The sequence below is a fragment of the Notamacropus eugenii genome, chromosome 4 (genome assembly GCF_028372415.1).
Source record: "Notamacropus eugenii isolate mMacEug1 chromosome 4, mMacEug1.pri_v2, whole genome shotgun sequence".
Classification (NCBI taxonomy): Eukaryota; Metazoa; Chordata; class Mammalia; order Diprotodontia; family Macropodidae; genus Notamacropus; species Notamacropus eugenii.
This window is the reverse complement of record NC_092875.1, coordinates 65,126,292-65,154,175: the sequence shown is the minus strand read 5'-3', so window position 1 is coordinate 65,154,175 and position 27,884 is coordinate 65,126,292. Positions and strand designations below refer to the sequence as shown.

Below are 27,884 nucleotides of genomic sequence, written 5' to 3'. Positions count from 1 at the left end.
TAGAACTAGAATTTCAGGCTCTTTAGCTCAAGGACTACTTCCTTCAAAAGATCTTTCCTGCTCCCTCCACTTGAGAGTACATCCTTCTTCACCCCATCAATATGTATTAGTTTATGTGTATGTGCATGCATATAAAGAGAGATATGGATATTCTTATCTATGAACAAGTTATATTCTTCTAGTAAAATATAAGTTTCTTGAAGGCAAGAACTGTCACATTTCTGAATTTTTCTTTACTTGGAACACAGTAGGTACTTAATAACTGCTTGTTGCTTGACTGATGAAACCATTCTGGGTCTCTGTCATAATAGATTTCTTTTCTAGATGTCCACTAGCCATATTTTTAATACAGTTAATATATTTAGTAATATGTTTTAATAATATATACTTTAATAACATATTCTAGAACTTTTCCAGAAACCAAAGGCAATCAGGAAGTCAGGCTTTCTGGCCTATAGTTTGCAAACTCTAGTCTCTTTTTTGAAAATGGAAACAGTATTTGTCCTTCTCCAACCCTGAGGTACCTCTCTCTTTCTCTCCAATATAAAGTAGTGCGTACACAACATAGATTGAATATGTGTTATTGGAGTTTGGAAGAAAGAGAACACAATATAGGTTGGAATGTTCAGGGACAACTCTATGGAAGAGGGAGGACCTAACTTGAGGTCAGGTAGGGTTTGGAAGAAGACAGGAATGGAGAGAGCATTCCAGGGCAAGGGAAGATGGGAGTCAGGATCATCCTGGTGATTAAGTGAGACAGTGAGACCAGCATGGTTGGGTAGAGCATTGGGGGGCAGGAAGCAGAACTCATCAATCTGGGGCTGGGAGAGAGGCCAGACAGCTAGAATGAAATAGTGGGTTAAATCCTAAGAGGTCTTAAGGGTGGAGAGAGAAAAGATAAGAGGCAGTATGGTATGGTGAAAAAAGAATTGGATTCTGAATCACAAGACTTGAGTTTAAACCTGGGTCAGCTAGCTACTAGATGCTTGATCAAAGTTTGCTCCTCAGCTGTTCTGACTCTGCAAGCTGAGAATCAGAGTGCCGGGAGTGGTGCTGCTGGCAGCGTAGCCCTATTCTGGCTCTGCTCGGTGCCTGCCGTGCCCACGCTCACCTGGTTCGGAGGGCCTGCCAAGCAGCATCGATGTCAGCATAGAGATTCTTCTCTGAGGGTTTTCCTGAGCTCACCCCGTAGCCTGAGTAGTCATAAGAGAAGATGTTGCAGTTGATGCGGGTGCCCAGGCCAATGTAGAAGCTGCTCATCTGGCCCAGGTCCACGGCATTGCCATGGGAAAACAGAACTGTGAACCTGGAGGTGAGAAGAGGGGAAGGTGAATCCTGGTCTCTGCAGGCTCATCCCTGTCAGTGCTTTCAGTTCTTAAGGGGTCCCAAAGAGAAATAAACAACTTAAAAGTGCAGGCAGCAGGGGAAGAAACACCCCTAATCAAGCCTGAGGAGCAGGTTGATGGGCTCAGGAGGTGGCTGGCCCAGACACGCTCCCCTCAGTCAGAGGTCTGCTGGTTATCAGCAGTAAATAACAACTCCAATTTGTAGGCCACTTCAAGGTGTACAAACTTCACTTCCTGGGAGACAGCACAGGTATCACTACAGCTTGGGAGGTTGTTAAGTCACTTCCCAAACTCCCATAGCCAGGAAGGGGTAGAGCTGAGACACCAGGTCCCACCAGCTAGCTACTCAGGCATGGATTCTCAGAGTATTTGCACATACACACATACATGCACATGTACACACACACACATACATGCACATACATACATGTATGACTGAGCTACTTATCGCTGGCCCAAACCTATCCACTGCCTTCTCTCACTTGTCGTCATAAGCATCTACTGCCCAGGCTCCCTGCCAGGCCCCCTTTCCATGCTGCCAATTTTGTTCCACCAACACTGATTCAGCACCAACTATGAGAAAGGGAAGGAAGAATCCCAGGGAGTCTGTGACACCCCCGAAGGTGCCAGTGTGCTATCTGGGACCTGGTGTTCCTCCCCGTGTTTTGTTTCTTCTGTTCCCAATTAGGCTGGTCTTTTTCTCTGGCTCTTGGGGTTGAAGTCAACTGGCCAGGACCAATGTTGGGGCAGGTCTAAGGGGATGGGAGGGCTAAAAGGTCTCCACAGCATCACTGAGGCCTGTCTGTCACCAGAGCCTCTTCCAAGGGGCCTATCGTCCCAAGGTTAGGAGGGGCTGCTGCTGCTCTGGAAGGAATGTGATTGGCACCCACAGAACTGCCTGGTAAGTGCTTAAGACAATCCCACCAAGGGGAAATATGTGGTGAAAAAAGCCCTAGATCAGAAGTAAGGAGAGTCTTGGCCTTGCCACTGATCCTGGAAAAGTTGGTTCACCTCGCTTAGCCTTAGTTTGCTCCACTATTAAAATGGGGATATTTGCACTACTATTGGCATGTGACTTTACAAGGTTACTGTGAGATTCAGGTGAGATAAGAACTATAAAATGCTGCACAAATGTGTCCTATCCTCTCCAAGCCTCTGGCCTTTCCATGTCTCAACACAGCTGCCAAAAGGATCGTTCTAAGGAAGAGTTCTGACTGTGTCACTCTTTTGCTCAAGAATTTTGGGTGGCTCCCAATGCCTGTAAGATCAAACCTAATCCCTTGGTTTGGAATGTAAAGGCCTCTACAATGCGTTTCTCCCCTCTTAACCCAGTCAACGTTCCAGCCACACAAGCCACTCTCTACCAGCTGCTCCCTGACTATGCGATTCTTTTCCCACCGCCACACATTCCCAAAGGCCTCATGCCTAGGACATCATCTCCCCCAACTGCTGCCTGGTAACCTCTCTGTTCTTTGAAGGTTCAGTTTAGGGGCTGTCTCCTTCACAAAACTTTTTCTACTACTGGTAAAAACAATCTTTCTCCTCAAATTTTCTTAGAATTATTTTATTTGTGTTTCTCTTCTACCTCTATCATAGCCTCCCTTGTAGGGATGGGGCTGGTCCTGTGAGATCACTGGTATAATCACTTCTGCACCTTAGTGGCTCTGAGTGGTTAACCAAATGACTGTACCAGGGTCACCCAGCCAGAATGTACCAGAAGTGGCCCTCCAACTCGGGCCTCTGGTTGGCTCTCAGGTCCCATTTCATCTCCTCAACCTTGTATTATACCTGTTTTTCACCCTATTAGAGTGTGAGTCCCCTACACAAAAGGCCCTGAACAAAAGTCTTCAATTGATTGACTGTGGAAAGCTTTGGCAAAATAGAAAGTGCTTTAAAAATGGCCAGTAATCATCAAGAACTTCCTAGCCTTGAAATAACGTGCCTGGCCTTAGCTGACCTACTAACTGTGACCCCCTTGTTTGAGCTGTGAGAAGGTAAGTGATTTGCCCATGACCCAAACCAAGCCTCCCTGTTTCCTCACTGGGCTCCCATGCCACACATTAGCACATACACACGTAATGCAAACCCACTATGGGCCTAGACATCCATCTCTTCCCAGAAAAAGACCATGGAGCAGATTCTCCCAACACTGGCCACATCCATCACATACCAGATGCCTGAAGGGGCACTGGGAGAGGGTGGAGAGGAGTGACAGAGAAAGGCACCAGAGTCCCAATACAGAAGGAACCAATGTCGTGGATGAATGACACACATCTTTTTTTAATAGAAACACTGACTAATACTATGCTCAACTAGTGCCCCCATCACAGGGCCAGGCCAGATGCCACTTGTCAAGTCTTCCTCACACTTCACAAGCTTGTGACTGTTGCCCAGCCTTTTCTGGGCATCCTCATCATGGCTCAGATAATCCCAGTCATGGGCCACGGTTTCTTCACCTGGAGAGAGGAATAACCCTACCTGCACTAACCACATGTCACAGGGAAAAGACTTCAGATAAATGTGAGTGACTTTACCACACATTTTCAAACTGAATGTTTTAAAACACACACACACACACACACGCACATACACACACATCTCCCCCTTCAATGAGCTGAAGAAGCCAGCTCCACGGAAACCCCAAATGGCCCTGAAGCCGATCCTGCCATAGAGAGGCTGCCAGGCTTCCTTGAGGACACTTACCTGGCCCCTGGCACACAGCGGACGTACATACAGGAAATGCGGTTCCCCCGATTGCTCTTGGTAAAGAAGACTTCAGTGGTGTCTAGATCACGCTGTGTATACTGGAAATCGGCTCGCTCCGTCAGGTGCAATTTCCAGCGGCCGAGGGCCCCCCCAGAACCCCGCCCTGGGGTGGAGCCCCCTCCACTGGAACCCGGTTCAGGCTCGGCCACAAGGGAGTAGGTAGGCTCTGGAGGCAGGAAGGCCAATTTGGCTGCGATTCGGCCAGGACAGGGTGGGCAGCAGAAGAGGCAGCAGAGTTCGCTGATGGATAGGCCGTTCATGGCGGAGAGGGAGTCACGCTTATGTGAGGGAGGACCCCAGATCCAAGGCTGTGGTGCCCAAAGCTCTGGGGATACAATGTCTTCAAAGCAGAATTTGCTTTTTAATTTTTGTTTTCCAAAACACAAGTGGGAAAGACTGTGCTGTGCTTCCCCTCAGCCTCCACCCTGTACAAAGTACCTGTTAGGACAGCTGGACAGGGAACCATTGTGGTCCGAGCCCAGTCATAAGGGGCACCCGGGCCATTCTCCTCCAAGTTCCAGCTAGGGAAGGCCTGTGGGGTAAAGGAGGAAGAGAAGAGGCCATGAAAACAGGGTCCAAAAAGATCCACCATGCTGCTCAAAAGTAAGACCTCTTTGGCTCCTGTCTCCCACCCTGGTGCCAATGGCAGGACTTTTAAGGAATACAGAGGCATTCACCATCCACACAAGGAGACTGGGGAAATCTAGGGGAAGGAAAGCAGAAGATGTGACCTGGAACACAGGAGAAAGAGTAAGAATGAATCTGTGGGTGACTTTGACTGGTTAGGAGAATAAGAACAGAGACTTTAGATGTAGAAGGGGCCTTGTCAGAAAGGGAAGCTGAATTCCAAAGAGAGGTGACTTGCTAGAGATCACAAAGGCAATTAAGTGGCAGAGATGGGATTCGAACCCAGGTCCTCTGACTACATATCCCCCATTCAGGATCTCCCCTGCCTCTGAGTAGCAGTATGCAGTAGTATGGGAACTCCTGGGAGGGTGGCTCTGAGCTAGGGGAACTCCATTACACCCTCCTGCCTCAGCTTTCCAAATCAAGAAATGCCTGTTGTTTACAGACCCTCCCAAGTACCCATAAAACAATCAGCACAAAGAAGGGAGGACTTCCCACAGAAAAAGGAAGTGTCCAGGGCCAACAGAAATATCTGTTGCATCTACCTGACAGAGATATCTGTCCCCAAACACACCACATCCCCCCAATATCTGATACATTATACCGTTCACAATATAGACATGCACACCCTCATTCTCACATGTCTATATCCTCAAAAAAGATGCTCAGTTGCACACAGATGAAGTCACTTTCCTTACACAGACATACTTCCTCAAACACATATGTATTGACATAGATTTCTCTTCCACATGTATCTCTCTCATATGCATGCACTGCACCCATACACACGACATGCATCTCCTTCTTATGCACACACACCAGAAACACTGATCATTTTTTCTTATACAATCTGCCATGTGGATTGCAAAGAGCTCCTGCTCCCATGCAGTCTCATACCTAGGGTGCCTTTTCTCAATCTCTCTCTCTCTCTCTCACACACATGCAACCCCATACATACAGGTACATACACACACACACACACATACATATATATATATAGCTGCCCACCGCTTCCCCTTCACCACACACATTCTCTAACACTTCACATGATGTACACAAATCTCACAGGTTGTACATGTTCCTCACCCACACGCTATACCTTTTATATATACTGTGTCCAGGGTACATGCATACTCTACCTTGGACACACCTGCCTCTCCTGTATACTATGTCTCCCACATACTGTTATATACTGTCACTCATATGATGTCACTCATCCTTGTCTGTGTCATACAGCCCCTACAGCATCACCCATGAAGTCTCCCCCACAAGCCCCCTCTCCTCACTCTCTCTCATAGTCACACACAATCTCTCTCAAGCAGGATCTCTCTCCCAGCCACACACTCACTCTCAGTGTCTCACAGTCACATACAACTTCCTGGTCAGTTTTACCCTCTTAGTCACACACAGTGTCTCCTATAGTCTGTCTCTTATACAGAGCAACTGGGACAAACAGTCTCCTTAGACAACTGTTCCATATGCATGTACCCTCCCACAGTGTGTTTGTCGCATGCTCAGTGTCGTACACACGTTGTGTATCACATACGTTGTGTGCTGCACAGCCTGGCACACAAGCTCCTGGAGTCTACTGCACAACACCCTGGGATCTGCACACAGAGCTGCATGCAAGCAATGAGTGTCACACACACCCTGTGTCTGTCACAGTCTTACCCGAAGTGTCCACTCACACAATGAATGTTGCCCAGTGTGTGGATCACATACCCTCTCACACACCATCTGTTGCACAGCTCCCTGGACCACACACACTGGACACTCCTGACACAAACAGGGCCGTACACAATGTCTCAATGTCTTATTACACAGGGAGTCTGTCCCACACAAATGCAGCACCTCCCAGTCCCTCCACAAAGCTCCCTCTCTAGAAGCAGGGAGCTAACTTAGGCCGGGGATACAGAGGAAGGCACAAAACAGTGCCTGCCCTCAAAGAGCTTCCATTCTAACGGGGAGGACAAGGCGCCAACAAATCCCTTGCACACACAGCTGGGCGTGCACAAGATTCTAAGGAGCAGATGGTAAGCTGTCTCAAGGAGCAGGGCACTGGCAGCTGGGCCCCGGGGGGCCAAGGGCGGAGGAGAAGGGCCCCAGAGGACCCCGGACTGCCCGGGTCGGAAGGGTCCCCGCGGGGAAGGGCAGCCCCAGCCCTGTTTCTAGGGGATCCTGGGCGGCTGGGGGCGACTTCGGAAGAATCACCATTTCTGTGACATAAGCGATGCCCCGGGCACCCCCCAAGGGGCTCCGCACACACAAAGTCACACCAGGGGCGCCTCCTCATACGCAATGTCCCGTCCCTTACACACCCTGGGATACACTCAGCCGGGACTGGGTAATAAGCATTTATTATGCGCCTACTGTGGTCAGGGCTGGGGTCCCCAGGAAGGGCCCGCGGCCCACCGAGGGGTCTCCTCGGGCCGCCGGGAGGGTCCCCTCCCCCTGGGTCGCGCACTCGCCCAGTCGCCGGGCCTGTCTCGCTGCCCCCTCCCCCCCACGTCTGTCTGTCCGGGTCACACTCACGCTCCCACTCGGTGCGTGTTCCCGGGGCCGCAGGGCCGTCCCGGGGCAGCGTCCGCGGCCTGGCCTCGCGTCCCCGGCCCGGGAAACGGTCAGGTCCGGCCGGCCCCCTTCCCAGCCCTCTGCCTGGTCCTCCCCCCACCCCCATCTCCGCGGGACCGTTGTGGGGAGGCCCGCCCCCCGAGCTCGGCCGCACTCACCGCTCCGGGCCGCCGCCGCCGCCCCAGCCGCGCCCCCCGGCCCCGCGCTCCATGCCCGGCCTGGCCCCGATCCCGCCCCCGGCCCGCTGCGCTCGGCTCCGGGATCCGGCCGCGCTCGCCTCGTCCTCGCCGCTCCGGCGGATGTGGAGGTGAGGAGGAGCCGCCGCTCCCCCGCCCGTCCCCCCCACCCGCCGCCCCTCCCCCCAGGAAGTGACGTGGAGGGGCGGGGCCTGGGTGGAGGCGGGGCGGGCGGGCTGGGCGGGGCCAGGGGAGGTGGGGAGGGGAGGAAGCCAGGAGGAGGAAGGAGAGAGGGACAAGGGAGTGGGGAGGGCAGCCGAGAGGAGGAGGTCTGACCCGAGAGGACGAGAGGGAGGGAGACGTTAGAGAAAGAAAAGAAGAGGGAGGGAGGACCAGGAAAGAAGGAAGGAGTCCCCAGAGGAAGGAAAAAGAGAAGGGGGCCGGAGGGGACGGGGAAAGAGGGAGCAGGGAGGACCGGTGAGGGAGGAGGTCACTTAGAAAGAAGTAGGAGGGGAGAAGGAGGGAGGAAGTCAGTGGGGAGAGAAGAGAAAAGAGAGGGGAAGAAGTAGAGGGTCCCTGAAGGGGGGGGAAGGAAGCGGGAGTTAGGGGGCCAAGGGAGACAAGGGAGGGGGGCCTCTTCAGGAAGGGTTTAGAAGACAAAGGAGGGGAGGAGAGAGAGGATCAGAGGGGGAATAAGTCAGAGGACAGGGGGTGGACAGGAGGGGGCCGCTGGGGAGGGAGAGGGTCCCCTTCGGCTCTGAGATTCCCTTCACCCCTCTTTCATTCCATCATTTTGACAGATACACATTCCTAAGCCCAGGCCTGGTCCAGAGCCTCTAAGAGCTCACCAGTTACAGGGTGCTTACCATAAAAGAGCCGGAATCAGTATTAGACCATAGGATATAGTTAGAAGGAGCTGGACAAATCAGAGGTAGGCTCCCCACCCCCACTCCCACTGCCACTTAAACCCATTCAGCAACCCCCACAAATGACCTTCTCCCTTCCCTTCCCAAGCTGCTTCTCTCCTCCTCCCAGCTTTTTCACTTTTCACTTTTTCACTCCTCCACTTGACTTCTCTCTTCTCAATTCTCCAGGGACTCAACCCAGATTTAGAATCATACAAGTTTAGAGAAGCTGAAAGAGATCTTCAAAACCATTCAGTTCAACCCTCCTTAATTTACAGAGGAGGAAACTGAGATCCAGATAAAAGTTATCAGGAAAGCCAAGTCTGGCACCCAGGCATAAAATGCTTGCTTTATTGGTAGACCCCTGATGGAGATGGCAAGACCCAGACTGGTGTCTGGCTGAGATCTTTATTTTTGGAGAGGATACCCACAATGGTAAGATCACTAAACTGGCTAGAGATAGACAAAAACAAAACTGTCCCTGCCCTCAGGTAACTTCAGTTGTCCTGGGGGACGATACAACCTGAACACAGGTAGGTGAATACAGAGTATAACAAGTGATAGAAAGTCATTTGGAAGGGAACTCTTTAACAATGGGAGAGGAAGTGAGTGTGCAGTAGAGGATAAAGAAACTGGCCCTAGCACATAGCCCATAGCCAAGTGAAGTCCTATCTCACACACTGACTGTAAGATCCTGGACAAGTCATTTAACTTAGCTAGGCCAGTGGTATCAACTCAAGTAGAAATGGGGCCACTAAAGAAAGATATGGGATCCACGTGGGCCACATCTTGACTGAGAAAACTACACGTTAACGTGATGTCTTATTGTATTTTTTGGTTGTCAAATATTTCCCACTTATAGCTTACTGGTTTTCTGGCTGCATTCAGAAGGGACTGTGGCACCTGCAGACCTGGTGTTGACACCCCCTCACCCCCGGGCAGCCTGCAGAGAAAGTCACAGCCTGCTTGGACAAAGGGGCTTCTTCATTTGGGAGTTTTCTTTGTCAGTGAAATCCTAGACCCAGCCTCTGTACTGGAGGCACTGTGTGGGCTCTGGGGATACCAGGACCTTAAAGGGACTTTTTAGCAGGGACAAGGGACACAATTTGTACATGTGTTGGTGTATATGAAACCTATGAAGCAAAGGAGATGGCAACAGACACTGTGCGAAGTGCCTAAAGAAAGGGCCAGATGCCCTGGGAAACAGGCCGATGGGGGAGGGATGGCACCTGGGCAGGCTTCCTCTGCAGGTGACTCAAACATTAGGCCTTAAAGGGGAGGCTGGAAGGGACATTAAAGGCCAGGGAATTCCCTGGAAGCTGGGAGGGGACTGACAGGGGAACTGAGCATGTTCAGAGGCCTTCTGGCATGCTGGGAAAGAGGAGGAAGGATGCAGGGAGCAGGAGGAGATAAGTCTACAAAGGGAAGTTGGGGCCAGCCTGGAGGCCTAGCATGCTTGGCTGAAGAGTCTGTGGGCAGTGCATGCCTGTGCCTGAAAGCTCTGTGTGCCAGGCAGAAATGATGCAAACCTCTGAACAGCTAAGCCTCAGCATTCACCTGGCAACCAGCCCCTCCCTTGGGAGCACTGGGCTCGTTTCTTTGTTACTTCCTTCAATGCAGGGTCCATCAAAAGAGACAGCTAAGGACTAGACAGCCTGATGGGGAGAGGAAAGAGCCCTGGAAGGGGAGGCAGGAGACCTGGGTTCTAGTTCTGGTCCTGTGACTGCAGGCAGGTCCTTAGCCTCAGTTTCTCCCTCTGTCAAATAGTCCTGGCAAAAAGTAAGCACTTTATCAATACTATCAATACAGTATAGTTATTCTGGACTTTAGCACTAATTGAGTTGGTTACCTTGGGCAAGTCACCTCCCCTTCTCAGAGTCTCAGTTTCCCTCTCTGTAAAATGAGGCTGCCCTGCTCCCAGGGTTATTGTGGAAAGGGCAGTTGATAAATTGTAAAGCATTATACAAATAGGAGTAATTGTAATCCCTGCCCTGCGCTTTACAGGGATGTTTTACTGATGGAGGGCAGATGGACACCTTCTTTGCTGCATTACCAAAGGATTTCTTACCTAGTGGCCCAACCTACTGGCAATGAGGCTTTTCTTACCTCACTTGGAATTTGAGCTCCTTATGTCTTCAGAGTCATACGAGATTCCTCTTACCTTGGCAGTACCTTCCAGAGATGGCTCTCTGCTGGCAGATCTTTTGAGAGCCTCAGTGTCTCCAGTTGTCAAATGAAGAGGAGTAGACATCTGAGTACCCTACCCATTCTATTGTGCTATGATTCTATGCTCCAACTCAGGATGAAGCTGGCCTGTGGTTCAAACAGTGCCAGCTGGTCATAGCAAAGGGTGGGGAAGAATTCTCTTCCAATGACTCTCCTTCAGCTGGCAGTTCAGCAGTTAATGTCTGGTGGGCACAGGTCTGGACACCCCACCCCTTGATTCACAGTAGCATCTCCATTCCCCAGATGAGGTTCTGCCCTTCCAAGGTGCTAGCTGGAAGCAACCCAGTTTAGCCAGAGCTTCTTCTGCCCAAGGCGGAGTGATTGCCTCCTTGGAAAGAGGCCCCTCAATGCAGAAAGGGGAGGTCATGTGCCCACAGAGAAATGTACTAGGGCCTGTGTCACCACAAGGAATCCCAGCCACACCCTGATGCATTCTAGTTTGCAGATTATGTCTACAAAACGGAGATAGTGACTCGTCTAGGGTCACGCAGCTAGTAAGTAGCTGATCTGGTATTGAAACCCAGATATTCTGATTCCAGGCTCTAAATTCTTTCTGTTACACCAAGCTGTATCCTTCACTATGACCGCACAGGGTTGGATTAGACTAATGATCCATCCAGCTCTACAAGTATGCAACTGAGGAGACAGTGCAGTGGAATGGAGCGAAATTTGCAAATTCCATAGTGGTCCTCCCAAGATTCTCCCACTAGGCTGCTGGTCCTGCCCTCTGGAATCAAGAGCAAGTCACACAACAGTCTTTCAAATTCTCAAAGACAGCTGTCCATTCTCTTGAGAATCTTCTCTTCTCCAGGCTAGATAAGATATCCCTGGCTCCTTCAGCTAATGCTCACATCATATGGATTCAAGGCAAGCCTTTCCCATCCAGACTGCCCTTGTACTGTTCCAAACTCAGAGCAAGAAGAGGGCAGGGTGGACTAGTGATCAGGGTAGGTTTTGCAGAGATGATGATACTTTTGGCTGAATCTTGAAGGACTTGCCTTCTCGAGAAGGCTGTGGTCTCTCTGGGAGGGGACCTGGCTCTTCTCTTATGTTCCTCACAAAGCTTATCTCATAGGAGGCACATGACAAACATTTTCTTAATGGAGCCATATTAAGATATTCATTGAAGGTAAAGGTTTTTCATTGTAATCCTTGAGGCTGGACTTTGTGCCCCCAACACTTAGAAAAGTGTTTGTCCCATAGCAGGCACTGAATGCTTGTTTACTGATTAGCAATCCAATAAGAATTAGTTCAAGCATCTTCTATTTATGAGGGACTGAGGCACAAAGGACAACACAAAACACTCCTTGTCCTTAAGTCCACTGGAGATAGCTGCTTCTTGATTTGAATGTTCTGAAATTCTCAGGGGACTGAACACCCAAGAGTCCTTAGTACTACTAGGGTGACCCCTGTGAACCCCTAGACTGGGGTTCTCTATCCCTGCTGGGATCCTGAGAGGTACAGTAGTTTGGGGATGGTCCAAGGTCTAGGTAGAACAGTGAGACTCAACCTAAGGAAGAGATCTTGATTTGTAGGCCTCTGAGGACCCACTGGGGGTGGGTCCTCTTGCCTACAGATCAGACATGCATCTGAAATTTTGTGGAGGCCCTGCCTGGGGAACATCTATCATCCACTATCCTCAGGCTCTGAGGAGGAGGAGGGGCGTTGAGGTCCTAACTGTGGAGATCCTCAGATTACAGCAGTCAAGGATGAGAGTTGTCACTGGGAGGTAATAATGAAGGTAAAGGGTATGGACTCAGCCCCTGCCCTGTGCTAGCAGAGTGGGCAACTGTGGCAAGGACCCAGAGTCCTGATATACTCTTGTTTTCTTGCAGCCTGCCCAGCTGGTGCCCCAGCAGGCAAAGCCACCTGGCTTCTCCGTTAGAAGGAGTGGGGATACAGGGAAAGGGTAAGGAGACACAGGCTGGGCCATGTTGCTTGGACATCCCCTTCTCTGTCAAAGACTCAGTCTTTTTCCTAGTCTCTAAACCAGGTGCTATCCTATCAGTGACAAAATCCTGTGGTCCCATCCTTTCCAATGTCTTTCTCCCCTTCATTAAGAGTATCTTTAGAAATAGTCTAGTCCAGTTCTTAAGGTAGAAATCAGGGACTCCTGATGTTCTCAAGTCCTTTTAGGTAGGACCTACAAGGTCAAAACGATTTTCACAATAATACCAAGACATTTTTTAATAGTTAATATCAACCACATGACCCCCACACACAAAAGCTCTTTGAGAGGGTCCTCAATAATCTTTAAGAGTATAAAGGGTTCTTGAATGCAAAAAGTTTGAGGACTGCTGATTTAGTTAATTCTCTATCCCTGACTTTTCCAGGTTGAAAAAAAAAAACAGTGTAGAGGGAACATTACTTGCCCAGAATCTTATCGGTTCTAAATAGGAGACCTTGACCTTGAGACCAGATCCTCTAACTCTAAAATCCAATTCTCTTTCCACTACTACTACCCCCCCCATCCCAATCCCCACCCCCACCTCCATCTGTGGCTCTTCTCAGGCTCCAAGAAGGAGGAAGAGAGCAGAGATGGCTTATGCTATGTTTCCGTCTTTTATTTGCTTGTTTCCTACAAGGCCTGCCAAGCACTGGGGTTTCTAGGCTCCCCTTTGTGAGAGTGCCTCCCCTCCCCCAGCCCAGGGGGTCTAAAGGGCAGTCATAGGATCATGGGTATAAAGCTAGGAGGCCATCTAGCCCAACACCTTGAAATCAAGGTAAAGAAACTGACTACTAAGATAAATTGAGATGCCCAAAGCCACACAGGTTGTGAGTGGCAAAATCTGCATTTGAACCCAGGGCTTCTGACTCTAAACCCAGCGCTCTTTACTACCTCTCATTCTCAAGGAATCATAGAACTTAACAGAAGGGAATTTAGAGGACATTTCATCCAGCCCAAATCTAAGTATTCTCTCTGTAGCCTACCAAACGAGATTAACCTAACTAAGACATCAGCTCTTCAACTCTCCTCAATCCTCTCCACCATCCCAGCCCCTCACCTTTGCACACCCAGCAGCTTAAGGCCTCAGCAAGGCACAGTAGTCTCCTGATCCAGGCAGTTGCTTATGGGTTGACAGGGGTGGGGAAAGAGGAGGGGAACAGATAAAGGGAGGAAGAGGCACTGGTGTGGTGAGGAAGGGCAGGATGTTCTACAGCCACTGGGGAGCCTACACCAGGAAATCCTGCCCTAATATTTATCCTCATCTAAGCCCTTTGCCTCTATGTGGTGTAAAGCACACTGGGCTAGGGATCAGGACAACTGGGTTAATCTTGGCCCATTCAGTAACTTTGCTATAGGACCTTGGACAAGTCCCTCTTTTCTCTAAAATTTTCCATCTGTAAAATGAGGGGGTTGGATGAGTTAATCTTTCAATTCTCTTCCAGTTTAGAGTCTAGGTTCCATTTTCTAAGGGCCTGACCTACTTTGACTTTCTATGTAGTCAAGACTTTCCCAGCTCTGCCATTTTGTGTTCTGAGGGCCCTCCCAGCTCTGATAAAGGTTCTAGAGTTAACCTTGGAGGCCATCAGATCCACCCCTCTCATTTTACAAATGAGGAACCTGAGGTTCCTTCCAGGGGAAATGACTTGCCCCAGGGTCATCCAGATAATCATTATCTAAGGTAAGATTTGAACTCAGGTCTTCCTGACTCCAAGGCTAGCTCTCTAGCCACTCTGCTAGCCACTGTCACACTTCTCTGCCTCATGTTCTATGTTCCAGTGACTGTTTTGGCTTTCATAGTCTGTTCTAACATCCCTTTCAGTTCTGATATTTTATAAATTTATAAAGCTTGGAGCTCATGCTTACTCTTTTGTTGTTTTCATTTTTTACTTTTTCCTGGGAATAGGAGCCAAAATCCTCTAGGAATAAGAAAGCCAGGAGTGACCGGCTGTTTGTCATCTTCCCTAGGACAGCAGAGTGTGGGCTGAAGCACAGGAGATACTTAAGTCAGAAATGTGAAGGAATTTCCAGACCAGAATGGTTGACAGGAGAAATTTTATTAGTATTAGCTCCTACTCAGAAGTCTGGGATTAGGTGGTACAGATTTCTTGGATTTCAAAAGGTATTGAAGAAATAAAATGTGTGTGTGTGTGTGTGTGTGTGTGTGTGTGTGTGTGTGAAAAGTATTGTAGAGTAAGAAGGTAAACTCATATGAAGGAATCTAGGAAGCTGGGTGGGAAAGTGTTGGAATGAGCTTTTGAATGAAGACTTGTTGAATCATTTCAGTTGTGTTCAACTCATGATCCCATTTGAGGTTTTCTTGGTAAAGATTCTAGAGTAATTTGACATTTCCTTCTCCAGCTCATTTCCCAGATGAGGATGCTGAGGCAAATGGGGTTAAGTGACATGCCCACAGTCACACACACAACTAGTTAAGTGTCTAAGGCTGGATTTGCACTCAGGAAGATGGCTTCCTGAATTCAGGTCATACTGTCTTGATTTCCAAAAAAAAAAAAAAAAAAAGGTAGAAAGTGGAGAGTATAAACTATAGGACAGTGGACTTTGCTGTGATGTCTGGTTGTCTGGTTAGTGAATATCTGGAAAAGGAAGTGGTGATCACCACTGGCTTAAGAATAGGTCATTCCAGCCTGACCTAATTTCTTTTTTAAATGGGGTTACTGAACTGGTAGATCAGAGGAATTCTAAATATATACACACAAAATATACATACTTATAGACACATATATTATACCTAGATTTCAGTGAAGCATTTCAATCTCCTTTTTGGGGGAAAAATGTAATTGAGAGGATTTATATAGCTAGATGAATTCAGAAATGACCAAAAGAATAATCATTCTTGATCCCATGTTACCTTGGAATGAGATTCCTGGTGGATCTAACATCAGTTCTTTCTTATTCAACTTAAAAATCAGTGATTTGAAGCTACAGATGTTCTTTCTATTTGCAGACAACGGGATGCTAGGAGAGGTAGCTAACACATAGAATGACAAAATATGATGATCCAAACATTAAGCAAATTTGAATTTTGACAGGCTAGAACAATGAGCCAAACTTAATAAGAGAAATTATATGGAAATAAATAAGTGTAAAGCCCTGCACTTGGGTTCTCAAAATCACTTTCCCAAATTCAAGATGGGGGGAGATAGGGCTAGACAAGTTTGTACAGGGGAAAAAGGCCTTGGAGGTTGTAGTAGACTGCAAGTTCAATATTTGTCAAACATGAGGCTTAGCAGCTCCAAAAGCTAATAACAATGTAAGCTCTCATTAAAAGAAAGTGTTCGCTACACAGGTGGTGAGAGTCCTGCTGTGTTCTGCCTGGGTCTGACCATATCTGCTCGATTCTGGGTGCCATTTTAAAAAAATATTTTATTTTCCCCCAGTTACATGTGAAGACAATTTTTAACATTCATTTTTTAATGGCTCTGTTCTAATTCTTTATTTGGAACTTCTCTTTTCTTTTAATAGTATTTTTCCCCCCAATTATATGTAAAGATAGTTTTCAATGTTAATTTTTGTAAGACCTTGAATTCCAAAATTTTCCCTTCCCTTCCTTCCCTCCTTCCTCCTTAAGACAGCAAGCAATCTGATATGTTATATATGTACAATTATTTTCCTTTTTAAAGAATTTTGAGCTTCAAATTTTCTCACTCCCTCCTCTCCTCTCCCTGAGCCGGTGAGCAATTTTGATATAGGTTATACACGTCCAATCATGCAAGACATATTGCCATATTAGTGATGTTGTGAAAGAAGATACAGACCCAATGGGGGGGAACACACAAAAGAAGTGAAAAAAGAGTCTGCTGTAATCTGCATTCAGGCTCCACCACTTCTTTCTCTGGAGGTGGATGGCATTTTTCATCGTGAGTCCTTTGCAGTTGTCCTGAATCACTGTATTGCTGAGAAGAGCTAAGTCTTTCATAGCTGACCATCATACAGTATGGCTGTTACTGTGTACAGTGTTCTCCTGGTGCTGCCATTCACTTTGCATCAGTTCATTTGTCTTAACCAGGTTTTTCTGAAATCAGCCTGTTCTTCATTTTTTAAAGCACAGTAATATACCATTACAATCATATACCACTTGTTTAGCCACTCCCCAATTAACAGGCACCCCCTTGATTTCCAGTTCTTTGCCCCTACAAAAAGAGCTGCTATAAAGATTTTTGCACAAATAGGTCCTTTCCCATGTTTTTTAGATATCTTCAGGGTGGCTATTGCTGGATCAAAAGATATGCACAATTTTGGGGGCATAATTCTAGATTGTTCTCCAGAGTAGTTGGACCAGTTCACAACTCCAACTATGTATTAGTGTCCCAATTTTCCCACGTTCACTCCAACGTTTATTATTTTCCTTTTCTGTCACATTAGCCAATCTGATAGGTATGAGGTAGTATCTGAGTTCTTAATTTGTATTTCTTTAATCATGATTTAAAGCATTTTTTAGCTTTGATTTCTTCATCTGAAAATTGCCTGTTCACATCCTTTGACCATTTATCAACTGGGAAGTGATTTATGTTCTCATAAATCTTACTCAGTTCTCTATATATTTGAGAAATGAGGCCTTTATTAGAAACACTGGCTATCAAAATTGTTTCTTAGCTTTCTGTATGTTGCTAATCTTGGTTGCATTGGTTTTGTTTGTGCAAGGGTGCCACACTTTAGGAAGAAAAAACTGAAGACAAACTAGGTTGGGGAGAGGACTGGAAGATGAAGGATATACAAGGAATTAGGGATATTTAAGCCTGGAGGTAAGACTTCTTAGTTAAACATGGTACAGTGGTATGAGGAGGTCTGTTATTCCTCTACTCAAAAATTTTCAGTGACTCCCTATTATATCCCAAGTTCAAAGTGTATATATATATATGAAACATTCAAGGTCCTCTACAGTCAAGTAATATACCCTATCTTTAAAAAATATTTTTATTGGTTACCTTTTAACATTATCTACATTTCCCAATGTATTCTCCCCTCATCCTTTCAGAGAGCCATCCCTTATAAAAAGAAATTTACAAAACCCAAACAGCCACATCAGCAAAACCAGGGACTAGAAGAGGTGCTAGAAGCAATCACATGCAATGCTCCATACCCTCTAAAACATGGGGCTCCAGTACCTTTCTCCTTATTGTCTTTATTCCCTTCCACCCTCTAAACAAAGGAGATGCGCTGTCCCCTTTAATACACCCCTACAACTTTCTGTTTCTAAGTCTTTCCTTGGGCTGCTCCTGTTCTTGGAATACTACTTTCTCTGGGCAGTTTTCCCCAAGTTGTTCTCTGAATTCCCACCTCCAGGACTTTGCAAAGGCTATGCTCTCTACCTGGAACACATCCCCTACTTACTTTCCCTCATTTAGAATCCCATTTATCAAGGATGAGCTCAGCAGCCACCATCTCTATGCTGCTCTCTCTGATCCCAAGGGGTTAGCATTCTCTGCCTTTAGTACTTTGTACTGACTTACCTGCATTGCCTTCCTTTCAGGAGGGCGAGTTTTTGTCCTCCTACCCTCAGTACATTGCACATCGCAGACAATGAATTGGTCCCTTGCTTGATGACAACCTTCCCCTGGGATCTCACACAGGATTGTACTGTGATGCCCATATGTGCATATCTTGTAATACTGTGTGTTATCTGTCTTGTTTCCTGCCTTTTAGAAGGCTAGGCACTCCATGAGGGCAGGCATTGGTGTTATTCCCCAGTATACCCAGAGCAGAGTGTGTTCCACACAATAGGTTTTTTTTGAATTCAACTTATAGGATTGATTTTCTGTAACATGCCTTTGATGGAAGCATCAGACTCTTCTGAGGGTGGGATGGGGCGGGAAACACACTGAATACACTTGCCTGGTAGTGTAAAGTTATCTTTTTGTGTGTGTTGGAGTCTTGAAGGAAGACCATCTTTGCTCTCTACCACCAGCTACCAAGAGCTTCCAAGCAGGCTCAGGAGAGTGAAGGAGGTCCCACAGCTCCTCTTTGCTCACTTCACTTTCTTTTCCATCAAACCAAGCTGTATCCATGTCCAAACCAAATACCACTTGTTGGAAAAACTCAACACTTCACCAAGTAGAACTAACACCATTTGGTTGTATATGCAAGCTTGAGAAACTTTTTATTAAAAGAGGAAATAAAAGTGAACTGTCTCTTGGTGTGTGGGATGAAGGTAGCTTGTATGTACCTGGCAGACTGGGGAAATGATCCAGAGGAGCAGATCTTAAGAATGAGAACAGTAAGGAGAGCGAGGGGGCATAATGATGAGAGTGTCTAATAATCTTTCTTCCTCTCCCAGCTCCTGCAAGTCTAAGATCTGGGTCCTGTGGTCCATTCGAAACTCTCAAAGAAACTCTGAGCCAGAAGGAACCTTGGAATATGTCAGAACTGGAGAGGTCCTTAGCTGTTTTCCCTTTCAGACCTGTTTCCTCATCTTGAAATAAAGGATTTGGATGAGATGATCTCTAAGGTCCCCTCTGGCTTCCCAAATGCTAGTGAACAATAGCTCGCTCCAAGAGCTGAGAGGAAACTTAAGTGCACAGAAGGTCAGAATTAGAAAGCCCTCTGGAGACCATTTCAGTCCAATTCTCATTTTATAGATGAGGACATGAGGTTCTTGAGTACCTACTCCCTCTCCCTCACTGGGGTTTCCTAGTCCCTGGCAGAATCTTAGCTCCAAATGGGCTGTTTTGGCTGGGGGGGGGGGGGGGGTTGGGGGCAGGAAATGGAGGAAGAGGAAAAAGGAATATGGTCTTGTATGGGGCACCTAATCCTATTTCCTCTGGACAATCCCAATCTAATCCTCTTAGGGCAGATCACAGATCACAGGATTTACAGCTGGAAGTTCAACTGCCTCATTTACAAGAGGTCATGACAGGAGATCCCATGAAGGCTCCAAAGAAGTCAGGTGGGGTTAGCCAATCTTAAGGCACAGAACTGTGATAGTGCTGTTAGAAGTGGTCCATTAAAATGAGATCAGCAGCCTCTGAGGACTTTTCTAGGCCTGGGTGGCTAGCAGCCCTGATTGCTAGAGTGGTTGATCCTAAAGGCCCCCCAAATCCAGGTCCCTTCCTTGATCTACTGCTATCCTACCAGGCTCAGAAAGAGGGAGATCGGTGGTAAGACTAAGGGCAAAGGCCACATCCCTGACATCCAATGTCACTGACCTGCAGAGATGGCATCAAGCCACTCTACATCTGAGCTAGATTCCTCTCTAAAACATCCCTGACAAGTGATCATCCAAACACTTCTTGATGACGGCTCCCCAGGCTCTTGTTCTACTTTTGGACAGCTCTAATGATTATGGAAGTTCTTCCATACACAGAGACTAGACCTGTCACTTTGCAGCTTCCCCACCAATGAACCTGGTTCTGCCCTCCGGCCCAAGCTGTATGTGAGACACAGCACACCATGGAGACAAATGGAATATATTAATATTTACATAGGTGGGGCACGATGCTGGGGGTCAGGGAAAAGAAAAATAAGATCAAACTGGGCCAGCAGGAGGGAGGGGACAGCAGGCTGGAAGCCACATAGCCCACCAATCAGCCCCTGGGGGGGCTACAAAGGGTCTGCATGGTCAAGAGGTGGAGGATCAGCAGACATGGGGGTGGGGCAGACACTAATCCTGAGGGGTGAACAGGTTGTGACTGCTGCTCCTGCCCAGCTACATCAAACCTGTCTGGAAAAGTTAAAACAGAAAACTGGGAGGACATGCTGATAGGATTGAGGCAAAACAGGAGCATGTGTTTGAGAAGGCAGAGGAAGTGTGGCTAGGAAGTCAGCAGCACTCACTAAGAGGCCAGAATGGCCATGGCAGCTGTGGGAGTCCTGAGAAGATGGCAGCCTGCTACTGCCCCCTGGCATCTGGGAAGGGCCTGGAGACCCCTAACCTGGCTTGACTCCCTGCGGAAGGGAAAGGGCAGAGACTAGATTCAAAGTCCAATTGGGTTGCCAGACACTTGCTGTCCTACTGCCCCTGGGAAAGAGGTTCAGGCGGCTCTTTTAAGGTGCTGGGTGTCCTGGACTCCTGAGGAGTCACATAGTCACGGCCTTTGCCCCAGCAGGGCTTTCTCCTAATTAACTGCAGGGTCCCTTCAGAGTACTACAGGGCACCACTCCCTGCCTCTAAACCATGCTGATTTTCTTGTCACAAAGATTTCCCAGGAAGAAAGAGGACACACCAAAGAGAATCACAGTCTGTCCCACCTCCCAAAGATCCACTCAAGATGCCTGAGGACAGGTAACTGTGTATCCAATGGATCAGGGGGCCAATGCTCAGTACATTTTGCTTCCCACAGAAAAAGCAAACTGAGCTTGACCTGGGCAAGGGCACAGGTTTAAAGGAGTGGGTGCCTACAAGAGCAAGGTGGAGGGAGATACTGAATCAGAGCCCTTCACCCAGGCTTGCTAAGTGTCAGCAACACCTTTATACAAAACTAAGGTTCCTCTGAGATATTTCCCTACGAGGGGAGACAGGGTGCTGGTCTGAGCTGGATATGCAAACCTGAGAAGCAGGAATGCACAGTAAGGCAGAACGTAGGTAACAAAGTGAATGCATGTGGTGGGAAGAAGGACATTGGGGACAGTGGCAGGGGAAAGGAAGGGGCCCTCTTTAATGCATCTCTTAGGACTGGGTACTAAACAGCTTCTGTGGGGACACTCTTGACCATTGGAAAGTAAGACCCCGCTTTGCTGGGGGTGCTGGGACATCCTGGGAAACAGCAAGGGAAGAGAGGAGATACAGAAATGAGGGCAAGGTTTCCTGCTGAGACATGAGAGGAGCTGGTCCCACTATCTTCCCTGGAGCCAGGGAGGGAGAGGACACAAACAAGTCTAAGGGCTTTCGAGCTGCAGAGTTCTTTATCTTGGGGAATACCCAAACCCCAGAGATGGCTTCAGAGCGGATTCGGCCAGATCCCCTGTCTGGAGGGAGAGGCCTGGCTTCAGGGTGAGGAGTCAAGGACCTCTTAAATGGCATGGATGACCGTACCCCTCAGGGATGCCACGCCTGTACAGAGAGGAAAGGGCCCTCAGTGGGAGGCAGAGAAGGACTGGGGCTCCCCACTCTCACCTCTAGTCTCTGAATCGTTCTGGGCTTCTGAGAGAAGGGCCTAGGGGGAAGGGAGATGGCAGCTAGGATTCAGATACACCCACTGACTCAGTCCATTTCCCAGGTAAGCCGAAGATGCCCTATGGCTGACAAGGATGAATCCTCAAGATTCCAAACAGAGGAACTCCTCCCTCAATCCCTGCTGCCCAGGTCTGAGTCCTAAAGGCTAACTTACCAGAGAATCTAGGAAAGGCTGGGGCTGGGGTTAGGATAGGGAGAGGGGAGGGACAGGGGGCACATTTCTCACTTCACAACTTCCGAATCTTCTCAGCCACGATGATGGGGTTCTCCTTGCGGATCTTCTCAGCGGCCTCGGCCTTGTAGTCAAAGGGACAGCTGTGTTTTTCTGAGTATCGGTGCATGGCACAAAACAGATTTCCACAGCGGCAGTCAAAGCCTGGGCAGGGAAAAAGAGAACAAGCTGTCAATCAACCCTAGTCAACTGAGATGAAATCTGAACTCGGATCAAAGATACGATCATAGGATTCAGAGGGGAAGGTGCCTCAGACACCTGAAGACCTAAGGCCCTCCTAAGAGAAGAGGAAACTGAGACATAGAGAGGAAGGCATCTGACTCAGATCATACACTTGCACGAAAATATCAGTAAAGAGCAGAGCTGGCACTCAAACCCAGACCCTGGAAGACCCAAGGAATAGAGTGTTGTACCTGGAGTCAGGGAGTCCTGAGTTCAAATCCATCCGCAGACACTGATTAGCTATGAGACCCTGGGCAAGTCACTTAACCTGCTTGCCTCAGTTTTCCCAACTGTAAAATGGGGTAACAGTAGCACCTACCTCCCAGCATTGTTGTGGGGCTGAGATAATATTTGTATAGTACTTTGCAAGCCTTAAGGTATTATATAAAAGTTGGTTAGTTAGTTATTATCCTCATTATTAAAATCAGGTCTGGGTGGGTCAATAACAAAGAAATACATTCTCTCTTGCAATACCCTTCATGGTCCAATGGATGCTGACTCCAGACGTGAGCTGGGCCCACAGTTACCAATGAAGCTGGACTTGAGGCTGAAGCACCACAAATCCCATAGGGACCTTTATGCAGACTGTGCCTGTGGTGACTGAGGACACCTGACATATCCCATAAACATAAGGATCCAAGATAGGACAGCTGATTCATGCCACAAATAAGGAGAGATGTCCCTAACCAAGTCTAATGTAATAAGTTCCCTAGCAGAAAACGGACTCTTCTTTCCAGCTTCTCAAGCTGTGTTGGATGAAAACTCCTCCAAATTTCACGAACGGGAATGTATCAGACAAGTCCTAATGACTAAATGACCAAGTCAATTCAATTTAAAGAAGACTTCATGCCTCCTATGGGCCCTTCAGGAGAGGGACTGACTCCTACCCTTGTAGAACCTGGCCTGGCTGGAGTCCCTTCATCCTACTCATGGTCCTGGGCAAGCTATATATACTCCAATGGAAGCCCCAGTTGACATCCATTCCTATCAAGGAAAGAACAGGTAACATCATGCAGGCAGATGCCTCCTCCCACTGGAGTCCAGCACTGTAGAAACAGAGACAACTTCTGTTCTTACAGACTCTCTCTCAGCTCTGTCACAGGGTAGCCAAGGATTCAGAGCTAGAAAGGACTCATTCCTTGGGATGGGATGGGATAGCTAGTGGAGGGATTATCAGATTTAATTTGTAGATTATGATCAGGAGCCCTGGGGGAGCCCTGAAGATGGAGACGGTGGGGAGGGGGGAAGATGACCTTGCTCAAGGTCACAAGGACAGTGTCAGCAGCAGAACTGGAGTCTCAGACTCCTGCCTGAAGACTGCACTGTGCTGTACTGTCTCTCAGTGTGGACAGAATAGATAGTCGGGGCCAATGGCATGGTGAATTGTCTAGTCCAAGACTTTTAATTTACAGATAGAGACCCACCCCCAATGGTTAACTGACTTGCCCAAGATTTCATAAGGAGGGGATGGGGGAGAGCCTCCCAAGTAAACAATGAATAGCTGTGGTCTTGCATCCTGATAGGGGAACTTCCACCTGCTCCTCTGCCTTCCTCTGCACTACAATAACAGCAGTTCACATCTGTAGGGTGTTTGAATTTTACAAGATACTTTCTTCACAGCAGTGCTTGGAGGCAGAGAACACAAGTATTATGATATCCAGTGCGCAGATGAGTAAATGGAGGCAGAGAAATACTAAGTGACTTGCCCAAGGTCACAGAATTACTCAGTGATGGAAGCAAAATTTAAGCCAGGCCCCTGGACCCCAAGTCCAGTCCTCTTTCTACAACACCAAGCTATCTCCCTCTGGCTTCTTCCTCTTAATAACAATAATCCTAGTAACTCGATTCTACAGTGTTTTGTGGCTAAAAAGTACTTTCCTAATAACAGCCTTGTGAGGAAAGAAATACAGATTTCATATGAAGCGTGCACATGAAGAAGACGAGATGCAGAGAGGCTGTGACGACCCACAGCTACACAGATGGCAAGTGATGCAGCTGAGACTGAACCTAGGTCCTCCTGGTCCCCAAGTCCCTCTCCCCTACGTCCCTCCATTTGATGGAAAGTGGGTTTTGTCCTCATGGCTACTTTGTTTGGGAGGGGGTGACAAGGGGGCTGCCTTGAGCAGGGCTCATCTAGCATCTCAGCATGCTTAACACAAAACAGAGGTGAAGTCAACTTCCAGAATCTCTGTTCCATTTCTGCCTACTGAAAACGAGAGAGAAAACCCCAGGGCAGAAGTAGGTTAGTGACAAGGTGCTTGTGGGTGATTTTAGGAAGGACTTGACAGGAGTCCCTGGCGGAGTGCAGGAGCTCCCAAAATAGAACTGCACCTCGGTCTCCTAGGAGCACCGATGAGCTCACTGGCTTTTCCTGGGGGTGGGGAGCTGCCTGCTGGAGGCAGAGAATAGGGGATGGCTGGAGCCCAGACAATGGATCCTCCATACTGCAGGATCCCAGCAAGCAGAAGTGAGAAGGAGCCAGGCTCAGCCTGAAGCCCTCAGCATGTCCCACTCAAGCTCATCTGTGGGACCCCAAGCCGCTGCTCTGTCAGTGGTGCCCCAGCCTGTAGCCTCATCTTTGGACTCCTTTCCCTCCTCTGTCTCCCTCCCTGGCTTCCTTCCTCCTATAAGAAGTTTTTCTCAATCCTGTCAATGCTAATGCCTCCCCTCTACTGAGGTCTCCAGTTTACATGTGGTCTCTCCCATATGATTGTGAGGTCTCTGAGAACAGGGGTTGTTTTCTGCCTTTTTCTGTGTGCCCACCCAGGGTTTGCCAGAGTGGCTGGCACACAGCTGCCACTTAAACACTGCTTGCTGACTGAGTGACCAATGCCCATGTGGGGAGCTTGGGAATTAGCTTTGCCTCTTCCTTCTGCCTCCCACCTCGGACTGCTGATTTTCCCCTCTGTCCCCATCCCTCCCATGCAATCCCAATCTGCCTTCTCAGGTCTGCTTCTGGTCATGTCTCTCCTCCACTCAGCAATGTGTCTACAGGTTCCCCTCTGCTTTCCAAGCACACCTCCAACTCTTCTGCCTGGCACTTGAGGCTCTCCCCAACCTGACGCCACCCCTCCCTGATCAGATCTTCACTATTTTCCTCTCTGTGCCTGGAAAGCCCTCCTTCTCCACCTCTGCCTGGAATATTCCTGTCCACTCTTTGAAGCCTTGCTCAGACCCAGGGCCTTCTATGAAGCCTTCTCCTGAAGCTCCCTCTCTGCCAAAAGCAAAGCAGCTGATCATTTCCTGACTTACCTTAATAATAATTTCATCTTTTAAAAGGCAGAGAAACCAATGAGGGAAAATGCTATTCTAGACCTGATTGCCACCTCCAAGGAGAAAATGAGGTGGAAGTGATGGGAATCTTGGTGAGAAATGACCACCCCAAAAGCAGAGCAAAGATAGGAACCATTCAGACTTGCGCCCTTGACTGTGGGTCTGGAACCTTCAGGGGGCTTGGAAAAAGGAGAGGCAGGAGGACTGGGAAGCTTGATTGCAGGCAAAGAGAGGTGGAAAGAGAGGAGCCATCTAAAAAGACTGCTGGGGAGCACAGGGAGCAAGAGCAGGGAAGGAGGGATACAGAAGTGCTAGTCCTACTCAGGGGCAGAGGTGATAAAAGCGAAAGAGAAAAGGAGCCTGGTGGAGAAAGGTAAGGAAAACAAAAAAGGTTTTATGAAGAAGGTGGTTAGGCCAGTGCTTGGAATAGAAGGGACAACGGAAAAGGACCAAAGAGGAAAGGCAGAACACCTCAAGGAAAACAAACTGAACCTGGCTCATTGAGAAGTGAGGTCTTCAAAGAACTCTAAGATGTGATCTTGGAGAATTGGAAAAAAGCAAATTCTGTATCCAGAAAACAGGGGAATCTGCAAAATCTAGATCAGTAAGTCCAAATTTAATTTCTGGAAAAATTCTAGAATATGCTAAAGTGAGTATGCAAAAAAAAAAAAAAGAAACAGATTACTAAGGCCTTGGCAACAAAAGTTTTATCAGAAAGAGATCCTGCCCGGCGAATTCATCTTCCTTTTCTGAAAAGGTCACTAGACGACAAGGCAGCTTCTATTTGGCAGATATCATTTACCTAGATTTTTAGCAAAATGTTTCACCAAATTTAAAGAAATGGGCTAGACTAAATAAAGCACAGCTGGGAAGATTAGAACTCGTAGCCATTAATGGCTTTGTGAAGTGCTGCAGGGATTGGGGCTGTCAGCATTTTTATCAACATTTTGGATAAAAGGACAGACATGGTGTAAAGTTAGGAAGGGAAGGATGACACTCAGATGAAAGAGGTTAACTATAAAGTCTTAAACTGAGGTTCAAAAAATCAGTTTCTTAAGTGCAAGATAAAGGCTGATGGTTCCTGACATTCTTGAGATTCGCCCAATGGGGCCCTGCACATGCAGACCACCCCAGACTCTGGACATCCCTTCTTAGCTCCCACAAAGGCTCACAACTACTGGGATGAATCCTAGTCCTAGAAGCTCCTCTTACTGCAGGTGAGTTTATGGTTTCTTGTAGAGACTTCTAAAATCCCTTTGAAGGGTCTAAGAATCTATGATAAGTCACCATTCCAGACCAATGGACTAGAGGTGCTCAAGAAATGTCAAGGCTGATGCCTCCCCAGACAGTGGCCTCTCTCTAAGCTCTGTCTCCTCGGATGTGGCCAGAAGCTACCCTTCCTAAAACAGAGAGGCCATGATGGCCTCATGGCAGCAATCCTCAATAACTGACACATGAGAGGGGGTGCCCCTACCTGTTCTTGTTCAGCCTCCAACCTCAGCTGTATTTACTTCTCTCCACTCTAAAGACATTTTTTTAATGTACTGTGAAAAATGGAATACTAACTAGAAAAAGCACTGATCTGAATCCTGCCCTTGCCCCTGACTGGTGGTGTGACCTTGGACAAGTCATGTGATCTTGGACAAGTCCCTTCTTCTCTTTGGGCCCCAAGTTCCCTCCTTCATAAAGCAGAAAGGCTGTTCCAGATGATCTCTAAGGTGCCTCCCAGTCCTAAAGGTTGGCCCTCAGCCCTTCCAAGCTTTGTGCCTGCCTCTCCTAGCACCAAGGACAGAGGTGTGCACACAGTCCTGCAGGGCCTTCCTGCACATACCTGTCAGACCCACTTTTTTCCGACAAGCAAAGCAGCGATTCTTTTTCGGTTTGGGTTTCTCAGAGGACTTCTCTTCCTCAGAGGAGCTCTGAGATGTCTCAAGAAGAGAACCTGGTGGAGAAAAGACAGAACAGAGTGAGGCCAAGTAAGAAGCACCCCAGAAGTGGGCAGTGGGAGGCCTATCCCACTAAGCTGTCCCTCCAGGTAGATGTGGGCTCATTTCAAGGATGACAAGCCAGGTCTGGATTCCTCTTAGGAACTAGCCTTTATCACTGAGGCCTGTGCTTGGGAATGTGCTCAGTGGGGGCAAATCTGATTTTGGAAAGAACTGAGTACCTGGAGAATGGTGGGGTTCTTGACCTCTAACATGTCATGGACCCTTAAGTAGTCTGGTGAATTCTAATACTACTATGGTTTGTCGCCTATATTCATACTTGAAAGAAATCCTATAATTCAATTAGGTTAGTGAAAATAAATTTGTATATTTTTTTTCTATTCAAGTTCATGGACCTCCTGAAATCTTTTAAGGTGTTCATGGATCCCAGGTTAATAGCCCCCAATTTAGAATAAAGTCTGGTGAAAATGGTAAGGGAATTGAGTTGGAAAATACCATGTTGGGGTCAAAAATGAC

At 47.8% G+C, this 27,884-nt stretch overlaps 3 protein-coding genes across 14 annotated transcripts in view; 1 reads left to right on the top strand and 2 right to left on the bottom strand.

The window, feature by feature from the left end:
• ABHD17A (abhydrolase domain containing 17A, depalmitoylase) overlaps positions 1–7,606 on the bottom strand; it is a 15,058-nt gene extending 7,452 nt beyond the window's left edge. The window contains exons 1-3 of the mRNA XM_072601519.1: positions 7,469–7,606; positions 4,050–4,644; positions 1,112–1,306 (exon numbers count right to left, since the gene is read on the bottom strand). Of these exons, the coding sequence (XP_072457620.1) occupies positions 1,112–1,306; positions 4,050–4,372 (518 nt within the window). The 5' untranslated portion in view covers positions 4,373–4,644; positions 7,469–7,606. The remainder of the gene's footprint in view (positions 1–1,111; positions 1,307–4,049; positions 4,645–7,468) is intronic.
• Positions 6,276–18,719, top strand: LOC140499726 (uncharacterized). Of its 11 annotated transcripts, none has more exons than XM_072601525.1 (8): positions 6,276–7,617; positions 8,287–8,417; positions 8,581–8,826; positions 10,396–12,346; positions 12,453–12,526; positions 14,531–14,684; positions 17,228–17,328; positions 18,492–18,719. In XM_072601525.1, the coding sequence occupies exons 1-2, from the start codon at positions 6,970–6,972 to the stop codon at positions 8,383–8,385; spliced, it is 747 nt and encodes a 248-aa protein (XP_072457626.1). In that variant the 5' UTR covers positions 6,276–6,969; the 3' UTR covers positions 8,386–8,417; positions 8,581–8,826; positions 10,396–12,346; positions 12,453–12,526; positions 14,531–14,684; positions 17,228–17,328; positions 18,492–18,719. The 11 variants fall into 11 exon arrangements, 9 of the variants coding, with proteins under 9 accessions (XP_072457626.1, XP_072457624.1, XP_072457622.1 ...); XM_072601523.1 differs by having other exon boundaries at positions 10,396–12,358; XM_072601521.1 differs by having other exon boundaries at positions 10,396–12,526.
• Positions 18,653–27,884, bottom strand: part of LOC140499728 (AN1-type zinc finger protein 5-like) — a 21,130-nt gene continuing 11,898 nt past the window's right edge. For both annotated transcript variants that reach the window (XM_072601530.1, XM_072601531.1), the window contains exons 5-7: positions 27,254–27,364; positions 21,922–22,071; positions 18,653–21,572 (exon numbers count right to left, since the gene is read on the bottom strand). In XM_072601530.1, coding sequence (XP_072457631.1) covers positions 21,923–22,071; positions 27,254–27,364 — 260 coding nt within the window. In that variant the 3' untranslated portion in view covers positions 18,653–21,572; position 21,922. The remainder of the gene's footprint in view (positions 21,573–21,921; positions 22,072–27,253; positions 27,365–27,884) is intronic.

What these genes read in the sequence shown, in the direction of transcription:
- LOC140499726 (XM_072601528.1), top strand. Translation starts at nt 6,970, where the DNA reads ATGCCCCGGGCACCCCCCAAGGGGCTCCGCACACACAAAGTCACACCA. An exon ending in CCGCTCCGGCGGATGTGGAG is followed by an intron (nt 7,618 to 8,286) that starts GTGAGGAGGAGC and finishes TCATTTTGACAG; the next exon opens with ATACACATTCCTAAGCCCAG.